Source organism: Micromesistius poutassou (assembly GCF_964030765.1).
Source record: "Micromesistius poutassou genome assembly, contig: SCAFFOLD_5677, whole genome shotgun sequence".
Classification (NCBI taxonomy): Eukaryota; Metazoa; Chordata; class Actinopteri; order Gadiformes; family Gadidae; genus Micromesistius; species Micromesistius poutassou.
Window position 1 is genome coordinate 1 of NW_028179984.1, and position 14,854 is coordinate 14,854.

General features: G+C 45.2%; 1 protein-coding gene and 1 non-coding gene across 2 annotated transcripts; both read right to left on the reverse strand.

Annotated features, from left to right (window-relative positions):
- Window positions 1-9,543: 9,543 nt before the first annotated feature.
- On the reverse strand, window positions 9,544-14,273 carry LOC311371237 (heat shock cognate 70 kDa protein). The gene is made up of 9 exons (XM_084489415.1): window positions 14,114-14,273; window positions 12,678-12,883; window positions 12,027-12,232; window positions 11,768-11,920; window positions 11,097-11,652; window positions 10,788-10,990; window positions 10,389-10,587; window positions 10,075-10,307; window positions 9,544-9,989 (listed from the first exon to the last, which is right to left on the reverse strand). Exons 2-9 carry the CDS (start codon window positions 12,880-12,882, stop codon window positions 9,789-9,791), a joined length of 1,956 nt encoding a protein of 651 aa, XP_084345541.1. The 5' UTR covers window position 12,883; window positions 14,114-14,273; the 3' UTR covers window positions 9,544-9,788.
- Window positions 10,656-10,750, reverse strand: LOC311371239 (small nucleolar RNA SNORD14). The gene has a single exon (XR_014641028.1). It is a non-coding gene; the product is annotated as a small nucleolar RNA SNORD14 (small nucleolar RNA).
- Window positions 14,274-14,854: the final 581 nt, after the last annotated feature.

A 14,854-nucleotide genomic window follows, 5' to 3' on the forward strand; every position in this document is an offset into this window, starting at 1 on the left:
GTGTGTGTGTGTGTGTGTGTGTGTGTGTGAAATTCTGGTACCTTCAGCTGCTGTGTTTTCTGGAGCCACCTCAGATCCTGGTCTAAACCTTCCTCCACTGTGCACTCGGCTCCATGCACAATGACCTCTTCCTCCTCCTCCTCCTCCTCTTCCTCCTCTGGAGCCTCCCACCACTTGCCGAATCAAAAAAGTGAATAGAGGATGAATGAAAGTCAGCTCTGTAGGCAACAGGAAGTGGAATGAACAGTGAAACTGAATTATGTTGCACATAGTGAATAGTGAATTGATAGTGATTGATAGTGAAATACACATTGTGAAATGTTAGTGTCTAGTATGCAAGATTCAGAATTCTAAAAACAAAATAACAGTGTTCTGTCCATGCTAACAGGCTTTGCAACTGTGTGACGCCAACTAGCGCAGTCGATAAATAGATTCTGAGGTAGTGGCTGGCAGGCATTTTTATTTGTAGAATATATCAGTAATAGGATGTGATTTTATTGAAAAAATATTCAAATCAATATCAATCAGCATGACTACAGATATGTCCAGGTAGCTACGAGCTAGTTGAAATGTTTCACATTGCGACTTTAATATTCACACTTTTTTGACATGGAGAATAAAATGCTTATCTCTCTGTCCAAAATATTTGAAAGGCCCTGGTCCAAAAATACCTCCATAGGTAGGTCACAACACAACCAGGTTAGGGAACCCCTGGCCAAATGAATGTATTCATTTATATATTGAATAATTATATTATAAAGGTAGTATTTTGGTAATATAAAAGGTGAAAAAACATGAGCCCTAGGTCTAGGCAACAGCAAGTATGAAACACTGAAACTGATGGAAGTAATCATACAATGCAATTATTGTAGCACACAACCACCGCTACAGCACTCAGGAGTGGGGCTGACGTACTCATCTCCACCCACGGCAGGGAAGGCCTTCACCTAGGTGCGCTCGCTCGCAGCTCATTTGCTACTTAAACTCTCATCTCCTCCAACCACCGCGTATTATGAGATCAATGCACTGTGTCAGTGGACCCCGACGTACCCATTTGCGGCAGGGAAATATCCTGTGTTAACACTGTAATGAAAATCATTTAGTTAGCTCGACGCCACCCCCCCCACCCATGGCTGCTAAGGACAATCTGAGTGGATCGATGGTATTGACAGACAGAGGACTTCTGCGCTGAATGCAGCTAATTCCATGCACTTCAATAGGTGAAGGTCACCGCGGGCAGAGTGGGTGCGGTAGTTATGTAGCAGTCAATATGCGTGTTTGCCACGTCATTGCGTCTAATGGCTCCAAAGGCCAGCAGAGGAGTGAGTTGGGTGTTTTCTTTACGCGACAAGATGTGTATGGGGCCGCGTCTGGTCCGAGACGGTTATGGGTGTCAAACCTATGGAAATACGCAGAAGATACTAAATGTATATTATGTGCAAAACATGTACAACTCTGTTGTAGAGTTGTATTTCTCAGGTATTAGTAGGCACAAAAAAGTTAGTAGTTCTGATGAGCGAATTTGGTTTCTAACACGAAATGGAGACTTTCCATGGTTCGTTGGAACGATTGGTCCTAAGCCTTGGCCACAGCTGCTGTTGATAGTGTCTCAGTTGAGAGACCAGTAACAGGTGCTAGGACTTTGTGTCCGACAGGGCACACAAACACACCCCCACACAAACACAGCCACACACACATGCACTTGAGTTAAGACCTCTGCCTATCCACCATGCTGTTGCCTTTTGCTGCCCATTACGAAGAATCCCAATCAGTTGGGCTAAAGGATCCGGCCCATATTACTTTTTGAGCATGGTAATCTGTGTAATATCTTTTCGGATAAATTGGAAGGCCCCTAATTGCCTCTCAGCAATAGGATGTCACAACAAAGTCCGGCAATTTCCGCTCGCCGTATTACCTCCTATACCCAGGGAAACATCTGCTTTTTTCCAATGATGACTTCAAAGGATCCGCAGATCTTGAATTGCATTTAGCTTCTATTGTTGTGGGCCCAGGTAATCTTGATGAGGTGTTTAGACTGAGGTAGGGTATACAGTGGCACATGTGCCTCCCAACGAATGCTTTGGTCTAAAGCTATTAAAAGATTGTACATTATGCTCCCTTGGCTTTGAAGTGATGGCCCTGCAGAAGCGGGGGCCTCCGAGGGCTGAGTGCAATAGCACAAGATTGATCTGATACTTCTGCTTTATCAAAGGAGCGGCTGACCCCCGTGCCCCCCCCCCCCCCCCCCCGCCCACCCGGGCCAATCATCACTCGCTCCACTTGCTCTTTCTAAGCATTTGCGGCATTAGGATATTGTGCGCATTTAATAACACAGCTAATTGTCGCAAGTTACTTTCCGAAGTCCTCTGTTGAAAAAAAAAAGGGAATTAAAAAAATAACAAAGAGGGATTCAAAAGAGAGCCACTGACGAAGAGGCATTGTGCTCGACAGAGCTGGCGAGGATTAGTCGTAATTGATGCGATTTGGGCCTGATGGTCTCCATCTTTTAAAAGGAACTGATCACATGCCCGACTAGCGAGCTAACGTGATGTGCACCTGTATATTGGACCCAGGCCCAGTAGACAGGCATTTGTATAATCTTACAATTTTGCGTTATCCTTTTCTTTTACACATAATGATACAGAAACGACATCTCTCGCGTCAATATAATTTAATTTTAAAGTAATTTCTTTTTTTCGTGGGTATGTGGGTTTTTGGCCACAGATTACCTCATTCACAAGCACGGTTACACAGAGGACAATCTTATCGAAAATATCGTAATTTAGATGTGGCCTATGTGTGATTGAACCTCAAAAACGTTTAATACATGGTTATTAGCTCTGTCCCATCTATACCATTTTGGAGGTTAGAATCAGTTTTGCCTTGATGTTTAAATTATCAAATAAATGGTGGGTAGTGCTTCTTCTTATGCTAGCTAGTTATTGCCTTTGAAATGCATTCTTTTATAAGAGTAATACTAACTTAGATAAGCCTTGGTTGATAGAAATCCTCTTCTATAGCGGCTATATCCGACATTTTTGGTTAACAAGATGATGATGTATGATGTATGATGAAGTATGAGCAAAGCATTTATAATGCATGTTTAAGATGGCCAACAGGCCACGTTCAATAGAGATACCAGTGTTCCGATCTCAATTAACTGTTCTGCTCCACCATAATATTGTGCTATCACTCCATGTGTTGTCCTTAACCTTATGTCCAAATGGGGAAGATAAACAAATGCAAATGGTTGCCCTGTACTTCTATGCCATGTCCCCCCCATTAAGTGAGACAAATCTTGTGTTTGGGTGTGTGTGTGTGTGTGTGTGTGTGTGTGTGTGTCTGTGTGTGTGTGTGGGGGGGGGGGGGGGGGGGGGGGGGGGAGGGTGGACGTCGCAATGGAGAACTAATAAGCGAATTCAAAGGAAAATGACAAAACACAAGGCTTCAGGAGAGCAAAAGGACTCGGGAGGCTCCATTTACCGTTGCACAAAGCTAACTGCTCTTGACTATGTAAATGGTGATGATATGAGACATTGTACTGGGCCGGGGCTCAGATGGGTGAACAGAGTTGGGGGGAGGCGGGGGATGGGCTATGGGGGGGGGGTATTATAGCCAACAAGCAGTCGTCGCATGCACCGGCAAATGGGGAATGTGGGACATCACGGCCAATTATGCCACTGTGCCAGGTGCAGGGCTACCTAAGAGCCTATTGGTAGCAGGGCTTCTCTGATGTTGTTGTACACATCAACTCAATAATAGGCACTGTATAGTCTACCCCCCCCCCCCCCCCTCCCACCTTGACATGGTGGAGGGGAAGGGGCAGTGGAAAGTGACATGGCTCCTTTCCCTTAATGCATTTCCAGAACCCGGTCAGAGCGTAGGAAAGGATATTGTCTGGGCTTCTTGTCGTCTGAGTCGTCTCAAGATGAAAAGATATAACGGGGGTCTCATAATACAGAATAAATGAGAATACGCTTGGCTGATGTGGAATCAATCGGTTAGGCCCATGTCAATGTTGGATGACTGCAAAGGACAGACGCTGAAGTGCTCTGCCACTGAGATAAGGCAAAGCTTTCATATGAAAATACATAGAAAGAAAGGTTTGGGCGCATGGCTCGCTCGCAATCAACTACAATTCTCCAAGTTGGCAATATAGGCTAAACACCTGAAAACCATGCATTGCAGGACTACAAATAAGGCCTGACGAAATCAACCAGACCAGGAACTTACTTTGCGATTTTGAAGCATCTATGTCAGGGTAAAACAAGAAATGGTTGCACTAATGATTCACTGTGAAACTTGCCATTCGCATACAAACATCTCCAACAACCAGGACTACTGACCACGACTAAACCAAACCTGTGAGCAAATCTTCTATTCCCTTGATCCGCACTGAATACTTAATTACTATAATAAATAAATGCACTACTACAGTAGGCTAATGGGTGGAACATATTTGGACCCAAACTGTCATACAGTACCACTAGTGCATAGATTCTTAGCATGTGGGAATTGCACCCCTAACCCCTGGCAATGTAGAGCTTGTCAGAGTCAGGACCATGTTTATTCTTCTTCCATTCTTAGTACCACTAAGAATGGAATTTTTAATGGAATATTTAGAAACCATATTTAAGTGATGATTCATGTCGTACATATATGTTATTATTACTCCACCTCCACAAGATGCTTATCCGAAAGATCTGTCAAAGAAAATCGGTGATAGCTCAAATCGGCAATATTGTCCCGCAAACTGAGGGGAGAACTCTGTCATCCCAGATTTCTAAGCTCCACCGGCGCTAGACCCAGCCGTACAGGTACGAAACATTGTGTGAATACAAGCTACTGGCCCCCATAACCTAGCAGCCATAACCTATGAAACTAGGCTAGTCTGGCTCCTTGTGGCTGTATCTGTAACTGCAACACTCACAGTGAGAGGAAAGAGGGAAGGCAGACAGGATGTGAGATATATCTCCTCTTGTTACCACATTTCAATCAAGGTGTTGAACCTTGAAGCAGGAATAAAATAGAAAGAAGGACAACACTGTTTTTGTTTTTTTTCATTCTTCACATACCGTTATATCATCTGTTTTCTGCTTGGGAGCATGAGCCTTTAGATAGGAGCCATATTTGGTTGTGTTTCGCCCAAGGGTGATTTTGTTGCGCTCAACAATGTCCTCTCTCGTGCCTTCAAGATTTCTGTTTGCCAGAAGAGGACTCTTATATTTTGAAGTACTCTCGGACGGTTTCCCAACCGCCGCCGCCTCTTGCGTTTCCGGCACGTTCTGGCGTGGCTGAGCAGGGACGTTGCGGTTTTCCCCGGTGTCACCGTGGCTACTCTCCCTTTGGACGGCCGTGTCTCCCTTCCCAAGAGTCTGGTTGCCTTTAGGGAGAAGAAGGACCCTGGATCTCGGGTGGTCCTGGTCGCCAGATATGCCTCTGGGGGCCAGGCCGGGCGGAGGGTGCAGACGGTAGGGCCCATGGGCTTCATCCTGGGCCACGCTTGGTGGGCCGAGGGCGAGAGAGGGACTGGAGGTGACGACGTACTCATAGCCTCCCTTTATGAGCAGCTCTTCGCCCGTACCCCGAGACCGCCGCTGGGAGCCCGGCCGATGCTCCTCGTGGAGCTGGGGGCTGTTGCTGAAGCGCTCCGATGCCTCGAGTTTGGAGCGCCAGTCGGGGTCGTAGCGCAGGTCCGAGTAGGCGTCAGAGGGCCGGTCTCGGTGGAGCCTACGAATGGAGAAAAGCAAACCAATAGGATGTCAAGAGGATGGCTAGGTCATGCTCGGCCTCTTACCTTTGGGGAAACCGACAGGAAGTGTGAGACCCTTTGATAAGATCCCAAGGACAAATTATGTTTGCAGACATCAGGATTTACAGAAATGTAGAAGTTAGTTTTGTCCAACACACGACTAGGAGCTATGCGCAGCAGGCCGGTACCGAGGGGTCTGGGTCAAAAGGACAAGAGCCATCACACCGTTATTGGATCGATAATGCGCTCAAACAAAGACGGCTGCATCTCGTCCCAAGAATAAAAGCAGCCCTGTGAAATCGAAACAGACGGGGAGTGGTGGTGTCTATGTTGCTGTATTTAAATATAATTTAAGTAATTTCACCTCCGGGCTCACTAATGAGAGCATGTTTGAGTACTGGTAGCGGGGAAAATGGCTCACAAGCGGCAATTTTCAGCTTATGAGATGGCTCGAAAATGATGGGCTAAAATGCTCCTTCTGATGGTGATGAAAAGATCTCATTAAAATAAATAGAAGAGTGCTTCTTTGTTGTGCTTGCTGGGAGGACGAGGGGAGCCGCGATGCCAGAGGCGGGAGTTGTCGAGGTGTAGGGCCCTTCACTTCTATAAGGCCAAAAGAGTAAGGGATGGCCCGCTAATGATCAGATTCAAACAAGTTGGAGAATGCATTATTGGCAAGCGCAGCAGCTGGGGCAACCAATGCCCTAAACATTGGCAAAATACAGCGGTCTATTATCCCTCGCCTGTGGTACAGATGCCCACATAGAAAAAGGACACATGATATTGTGATGAACAACAAAAACAAGCAAAGGAGCGGGGCAAATTGAAAAATAGGTTATAGGGAATACACTCAACCATTTTTCTTCCCAGTGCTTTCTCGAGGGAAATGAGAAAGGGGGAAAATATGATACGGAGAGGGAGATGAAAAGCGTAGATTGAATAAGAAATCTTTTGGCTTGAATGAGGAGTGGCTATTGGGCGGCAAACTACGCGGAAACTGAAACTATTGTGTGGAAAAAGGGCTCACCTGCTTTGATGGGGCTGCTGGGGACGAGGGGACAGCGAGACTGTGGCGATGGGGAAAGGGATTGCACCTCAAATGGAGTCTTTTGTGGGAATATGTCATGGTCATATTTCTACTGAAACAATGCACTCAAAAAATGAATGCAAACTCACTCTAGTATGTACCAATCTCCACAGGTTAATGCCGTAAAAAATGAAGAGGTGCTAGGTTTTTTTTGGTTGGCGTTTTTTCAAATATTATTCATAGAAAAACATAATAGATGACGTGACTGGGGAGCGGAAAAAAATTAACAACTGATTGATTCAATTAACGGGGGGGGGGGGGGGGGGGGGATGGGTCTGCGTCATGGATTCCTATGTCGGACCCATTCAGACTGAGAGGGAAAAACAGACACAGAGAGGGGGAGAGATGTTCTTTGTAATGACGATGATCCTTGTTAATGGACTAAAGAGTGACCACTTATTGTGATCCTGTCCAAACAAAACCCAGATCTAATACCCCTTAAATGAAAGCAGTTATACTAAAAGCACTGAATTAGACCATTCTCACAACTGCAAACTGTCAGCGCTCCCATCTCATTAAATGAGTGACATTGTCGCATTGTTGGGGGATCAATGAGGGCTATCTTTCTTTTATGATGTGCACTGTTTGGAAGTAAAAGGGTTTCTGATGGTGGAGTTCTGCCTTTTGTGTTAGCACACAAGCAGCATAATTACTTTTCAATGTTTAATGTATCACCGAAAAATAGTGGCCTTTGAATGCAATAGGTGGCTTGAATAAAGAATCCTCAGAAAAGCCCAACATAATTTTTTTTAGAAATGTATTGATATGGTGATATGGAGTGAAAAATAATAGTGACTTTGTCTATCTTAAAACAAATGTTTTCATAGGCTGTATTTGCAGTCATACATAGACATAATCTTGGATTCTTAATTATAAGATAAAGATAAGGTGTTTCATCACAACAATGTGTATTTTTCCTTCTTTCGAGAAAGGAAAGAAAGAAATTAGGCATGTAGGCGGTCCTAGGCTAGCACCGGTCTGGAAATTCAGAAGTAGGTTACAAATATAGGTGTCCCTCCGTTAACGACCCTGTAACGCCATCTAGTGTCTAATCTACACAAGTCGTCTACACGTACATATAACAAGCAGCCAAGCGAGCACATGCGAGTGGGCTCCTGACATTCCGTAATACCTAGTATTTTAGTACCCCGAAGTTATAGTTGTGATTATCAATGAGAATAGTGATGCATATACATAAGTTAAATTAAAAAAACAAAATTACCCTGTTGCTTGTGTTCCACCCATTTCCTGATAGGCATCTTGATCTCTGGTGGGGAAAGGTGTTGAACTCCTCACTTCAAACCGATCATCAGTAGACCTCTCGAGGGTGTCATACCCTTCACCCCGGTGCACCTCCGACCTTTCTCCCGTTTCAGCCTCCAGGCTGTCTCCAATATCCATGTATCGCACCGTGCGAGCTTCACCGTGGTGCATTGCTGGTCCGTGGTAGGCCCTATCCTGGGCCAGGCTCTCCGTGTCGGAGTTTGGCGGAGATTGCGTTGAAGGTGGTTTCGATGGTTCTTTTTGCTGCATTCCCATTTTCTCTCCCTTCGATAACATATCCATTGTCTATTTTTTACATCTCGACATCTATGTGATTTAGGTTAGATACCTATGCACAACGCAATAACATGTTGCAGGTCTACAAAATGAGGGGATGAAGTTAGTGAACATTTCTACTTATTTCGTTTCATTTGACTTTGTATACATCTGTTGTCAACATTCCCCACAACAATTCTAACACAGGTCCAGGGATCAACTGGTGCCACTAGGTAACGGATATTACAATTGTCATTTGTATGAGATTGGGCAATGTGGTAAATATGAAATCAAACTTCATGTAGCTATTGTAGAAATATATACACGTAAATTAGCTAAACGATAACTGCTCGTCAAATACGAAACAGTACGCGTTAAATTTCAACACATTTATAGAACTCACCCACCAACATTTTACAAAGCAGCGACATACATGCAGCCATGGAAACCAAAATGCAAACGCAAGGCGCATGCGCAAGAATTAGGACCACAGGTGTCGCTATTGTCCATACACCAAAATGTGGCCGCGTATATCAACTGGTTTAAAGGTCCCATGGCATGCTATTTTATGGATGCTTTAATATAGGTATTAGTGGGCCCCTAATACAGTACTTGAAGACGTTCAAGAAATTCAGCCTTGGTGCAGAGTTACAGCCACTACGAGCCAGTCCCAAAATGAGCTCACCACAAACGTGCTGTTTTTGAGCAGCTTGAGCAGCTTGCGGCCACGGTACCATGCGCTAGTGTTTACAGTGGAACACTGAACGGGTGCTCCGGGTGCTCCGGCGGGGAGTCCTGGAGCTCTATATCTAAATAATATATTATATTTAGATATCTATATTATATAATATATATATTATCATGGTCAAAAGCTGTTTGCGCCTCCGGATGACATGAATCTCAAACGACTGCGTCGGGTTCTCAGACGCCTCTGGTTCTTCCACGTCAATATTAAGTACAGACTGAACCGCGAAATGGAGAAGGGGATTGTTGCCCAGGATTGTCTGCCGGAGCTCCGCTGCCCGCCCCGGGGCTGCCCGCTGAACGCCCCCGGGGGAGGGGGTTGTTTATCTTTACTCCAACTTGGCCCACATACTGGTTTAACAATCAAGCTTTAATGTTATTTGTTCCATGATGCCAGTCAAAACAAATCAAGATTACAAAGTTTAGGGTTACAAGATTTATTGTGTCATTGCGAAAACTGGTATACAAAATATTTGTGGGGAATTGGCAACTTCTTTAAACAAATTTGATCCCTGTAGTGAGGCAAACTAACAGTACAAGTACAAATGTGATCCCGTGAACCCTATTTTTTTTTTATTTAGATGACACTCAACTCAAGTGATGGCAAGACTCAAGGGTTGAGGGTTACACTTAAGTGATCTCTTCACAGGTTGCTGGTTCGACGTTTTAATCGACCTCCTCAATGGTGGGCCCAGATGAGCCACCGCCGCCTGGTGCAGCACCACCGGCGCCAGGGAAACCGCCGGGCATACCGTCGGGCATGCCACCGGGCATACCACCAGCACCCTGGTACAGCTTGGTGACGATGGGGTTGCAGACCTTCTCCAGCTCCTTCTGCTGGTGCTCATACTCTTCCTTTTCGGCCGTCTGAAATGTACAAAGATTTGTTAGCCAGTGTTCCTAAAAACAAGCCAGAAGCCTTGTCTTGACATACAGGTGCCATCTCCTTTACCTGGTTCTTGTCGAGCCAGCTGATGACTTCGTTGCACTTCTCCATGATCTTCTGCTTGTCCTCGTCGCTGATCTTGCCGGTAAGCTTCTCATCCTCCACGGTGGACTTCATGTTGAAGGCGTATGACTCCAGAGAGTTCTTGGAGGAGACCTTGTCACGCTGGGAATCATCTTCAGCCTTGTACTTCTCAGCATCCTGCACCATGCGCTCAATGTCCTCCTTGCTGAGGCGACCTGGGGAGGTATGGTGAAATGTTAAGTACCATTTCAAAACACTAGTCAAAATACTTTAGGACAACCAGATGCAAGACCTACCCTTATCGTTGGTGATGGTGATCTTGTTTTCCTTGCCAGTGCTCTTGTCAGCAGCGGACACATTCATGATACCGTTGGCATCAATGTCGAACGTGACCTCAATCTGAGGAACACCACGAGGAGCGGGAGGGATGCCTGTCAGCTCAAACTTGCCCAGAAGGTTGTTGTCCCTCGTCATGGCACGCTCACCTTCGTAGACCTATAAAGAATGCTTTAGTTAGTAAAGTGCACATAGCTTCAGTCGAATGACTTCAATCAGACCAGACTTCGCTCAGACATCCAAGGAAGGGCTGAAAAGCCATCTTTGGTTTTTAAACCTCAGGTGCAAACTGCGAATGTTAGGAGTAGCATCATCACAGCGAAGTATGTTGGTCAAGCACACCAATAAAGACCTCTTACCTGGATGAGCACACCGGGCTGGTTGTCCGAGTAGGTGGTGAAGGTCTGAGTCTGCTTGGTGGGGATGGTGGTGTTACGCTTGATCAGGACAGTCATGACACCTCCAGCGGTCTCAATACCCAGAGACAGAGGAGTAACGTCGAGAAGGAGCAGATCCTGGACATTCTCGGACTTGTCCCCAGAGAGGATGGCAGCCTGCACAGCTGAAGAAAGAGCCAATTGGTTGGAACTTGCGGATGAGCTCAATAAGGTTGAATATATAGCAACATTAAGATCTATTTGTATAACAGTTACACTGTTGACACTTACCAGCACCATAGGCCACAGCTTCATCGGGGTTGATGCTCTTGTTGAGCTCCTTGCCATTGAAGTAGTCCTGCAGCAGCTTCTGGATCTTTGGGATACGAGTGGAACCACCAACCAGGACAATGTCATGGACCTGACCCTTGTCCATCTTGGCGTCACGGAGAGACTTCTCGACTGGGTCCAGGGTGCCACGGAAGAGGTCAGCATTGAGCTCCTCAAAGCGAGCCCTGGTGATGGAGGTGTAGAAGTCGACTCCCTCGTACAGGGAGTCGATCTCGATGCTGGCCTGGGTGCTGGAGGACAGGGTGCGCTTTGCCCTCTCGCAAGCGGTGCGCAGACGACGGACCGCCCTCTTGTTGTCGCTGATGTCCTTCTTGTACTTGCGCTTGAACTCTGCAATGAAGTGGTTCACCATGCGGTTGTCGAAATCTTCCCCACCAAGATGAGTGTCACCAGCGGTGGACTTGACCTCAAAGATACCATCTTCAATGGTCAAGATGGACACGTCGAAGGTACCGCCACCAAGATCGAAGATGAGGACGTTCCTCTCGGCTCCAACCTACAAGAACAAACAAAAACACGATCAGTACAGGATTATAATTTTGGAGCCTTGGGGGGGGGGGGGGGGGGGAAGTCTAAAAATAAGAACCACCATTTGATCCACAATTGAATACCTTCTTGTCCAGGCCATAGGCAATGGCTGCGGCTGTTGGTTCGTTGATGATGCGAAGAACATTGAGGCCAGAGATGGTACCAGCGTCCTTGGTGGCTTGGCGCTGGGAGTCATTGAAGTAGGCAGGCACAGTAACAACTGCATTGTTTACAGTCTGAAGGTTGGGGAGAAAGCAAGCGACTGGTTAACAAATGATATGACCGTAACATTTTTAATTCCCTCATGGAATGAATGAACGCCCATCAGAATCCCTCCCATACCTTTCCGAGGTAGGCTTCTGCAATCTCCTTCATCTTAACCAGCACCATTGAAGAGACCTCTTCTGGATAGAAGGACTTGGTCTCGCCCTTGTATTCAACCTGGACCTTTGGGCGGGTGTTGTCGTTGATGACTTCAAATGGCCAGTGCTTCATGTCCGACTGCACAACTGCGTCATCAAACCTGCGTCCAATCAGTCTCTTGGCATCTGCAAAAGAAAAATATATGCTTAGCTTAACAAGCACTTTGAAAGAAACTTACCTGTTCTCCCTCACCATATTTTCCCCAATTGTACAAAGCACAGAAAACAAATGATTATCTGGACAATGCAGGTTCATGTTAATTTCTTTTAACCTCAGTGAAAAGAAGAATCTCCAAACTACATATGCAATATTAAATACCTATACTAGGACCGTTGTGCAAGTGAACTTACAAATATGGATGATTCTCAATGTTGAATTGAACAAATTAGTCTCTGACCAGTCAAGCAATATAGTTCAGTCTTCCTAGACTGATAAGATTAGTTAGTGAGTCATTGATAACACCCTTTCAAAAGATAAAGGCCAAAAGTGTGCGCACCACCCTCCATGTCAATACATTTGCTGACATTTAAAAATGTCAATTAAGTGGGAACAGAAATACAATTATCTTACCGAAGACTGTGTTTGTTGGGTTCATGGCAACCTGATTCTTGGCAGCATCTCCGATGAGCCTCTCAGAATCGGTGAAGGCCACGTAGCTGGGAGTGGTCCTGTTGCCCTGGTCGTTGGCAATGATCTCCACTTTGCCATGCTGGAACACACCTACACAGGAGTAGGTGGTCCCGAGATCGATCCCGACTGCTGGTCCCTTGGACATTCTGTGAATAACGCCAAAATAACATTTATTAAACTACTATATTCAAACAAATGATTACAATCCACCGAGCGCAGAAAATAGTTGGTTGGCATTAGCCTTGAGACCGCCCTGATAACAAGACTTCAGATATTCCTTTACTACACTGATCAGTCTTGACCTCTAGCTTAGAGTACTTGCCTTGACATACACGTTGATACAGTATAAAGGCAGAAAACGTATCAGACAAAAAAAAACGTGCCTGCGCAACCCCTTGTTTATTAGTTATTGATTCAGGATATCGATGGGGGCGGCTAGAGGTCTGCCCTGATACGAGAAGTGAAAGAATCTCAAGTCACGTGATCAGGACGGCCCCCGGGCTAGGATTGCATGTACTCAAAAAACGCGGTGGTCCAATTTACACATTTAGAAGAATTTTAACAGAAGAGCGATGCAATAAACTGCGGCGACAAAGTCACAGACTAGCGTCGCGGTGAAAACTAATTCGTAACGTTAACACAGTCGACAAAATGGCCATCACTGGTTAGTCAACGGCCATGTATGAGTCACGACCTAACCGCCTTTAAGTGCACAGGAAACGCTGAAATGGTCTGGAAAAACCCATGGTTTCAAATCATTCGCCACCTACAACTTGTCTTATTTAATCAACTGTGCCAATTTGCATAGACCATGGCCAGATCATGCGGTAAATTAACAGTTAAAGCGAGGGTTTCACTGGTTAAAGTGACATTTCCGACGAAGAGTAGATTTTACCGAAATAAATAACGTTGTAACAGTTTCAGTCATTTTGCTGAGTGTACAAATCCAGAGTATTTCACTTTCATACAGTATCCAAATAATTTTTCCACGATGGTTTACGACGTTGTACGCGCCGACCATGTGACTGGAGCCTTGTTCTAGAACATTCTGAAGGAAGTCCCGCTCGACAGCACACATGCGCAATCCTTTAAGGTCAATAACGACGACGCTACATTCAATAAATGCGTCGAGTTTCGTTCCAGTAAACTCGATTATACATCAGATACTGACGATAACCCAAGAAGCGTCGTGTTAAAAACACGATAAGTAGATAACCATGGTTCAACAAAGGCCTAGTCAAGCTATGCTATTAGCATGTGGACGAATTACATGTCATTTTCGGTAGCAGCCAGAAATCGTTCCTTAGATATCTAATCACTTCAAAACAGCAGTAAACGTAATCTTACATAACCGGTGGGTTTTAATAGATTCTTACGTTGTATTTGAGGTTGATGAGATGTTCTTGTTGCGCAATGGAAAGGCCGGCTTGTCCTCGCCTGAAAGAGAAAGACTGTCTTATGCGCGTTAAGGCTTCTATATCAGGCCAAGCAACCAATCAGACGCCGATTCTTCAGCTGTTCTCGAACAATCCACCAATAGCAAACCGGATGGACCATGTTCCTCCGATTTCATTATCTTTTCATGGTGGTTTCGTAATGCCATTGCAGTGGCAGATAATGATCTTGGAAATCATCTACCTAGGGATTTGCCGGAAATATGATACAATTAGTGTCAGTATAAAAACGTGGACTACATCTTATGTAATCTAGTCAAAATGTGTGTGTACACACACACACACACACACACACACACACACACACACACACACACACACACACAAAGACGTTTTCGTATCTCACTAGAATTGCAAATTAAGGCTGTAAAGGGCTGGGTATATACATATGTATGGTGAAATATATAAATAAATAAGATATATGAAATATGAACAGTAGAACAGTGGTGATGAATACGTTAAAATATGTACACAGTAGAAGACTATGAACATTATATAACACTAGGTGAGATATTTACAGTATGGAAAGTAGTAGTGCAAATATTCAGTGGCGGGAGTAGGTTGTTGGCGGTCCAGGGTGGAGGGGAGAAAAGTTCAGTCACTGGAGGAGGGAGGTGTGGGGGGCGGGGGCGATCACGGTGGTGCAGAGGCAGCAGAGTGACA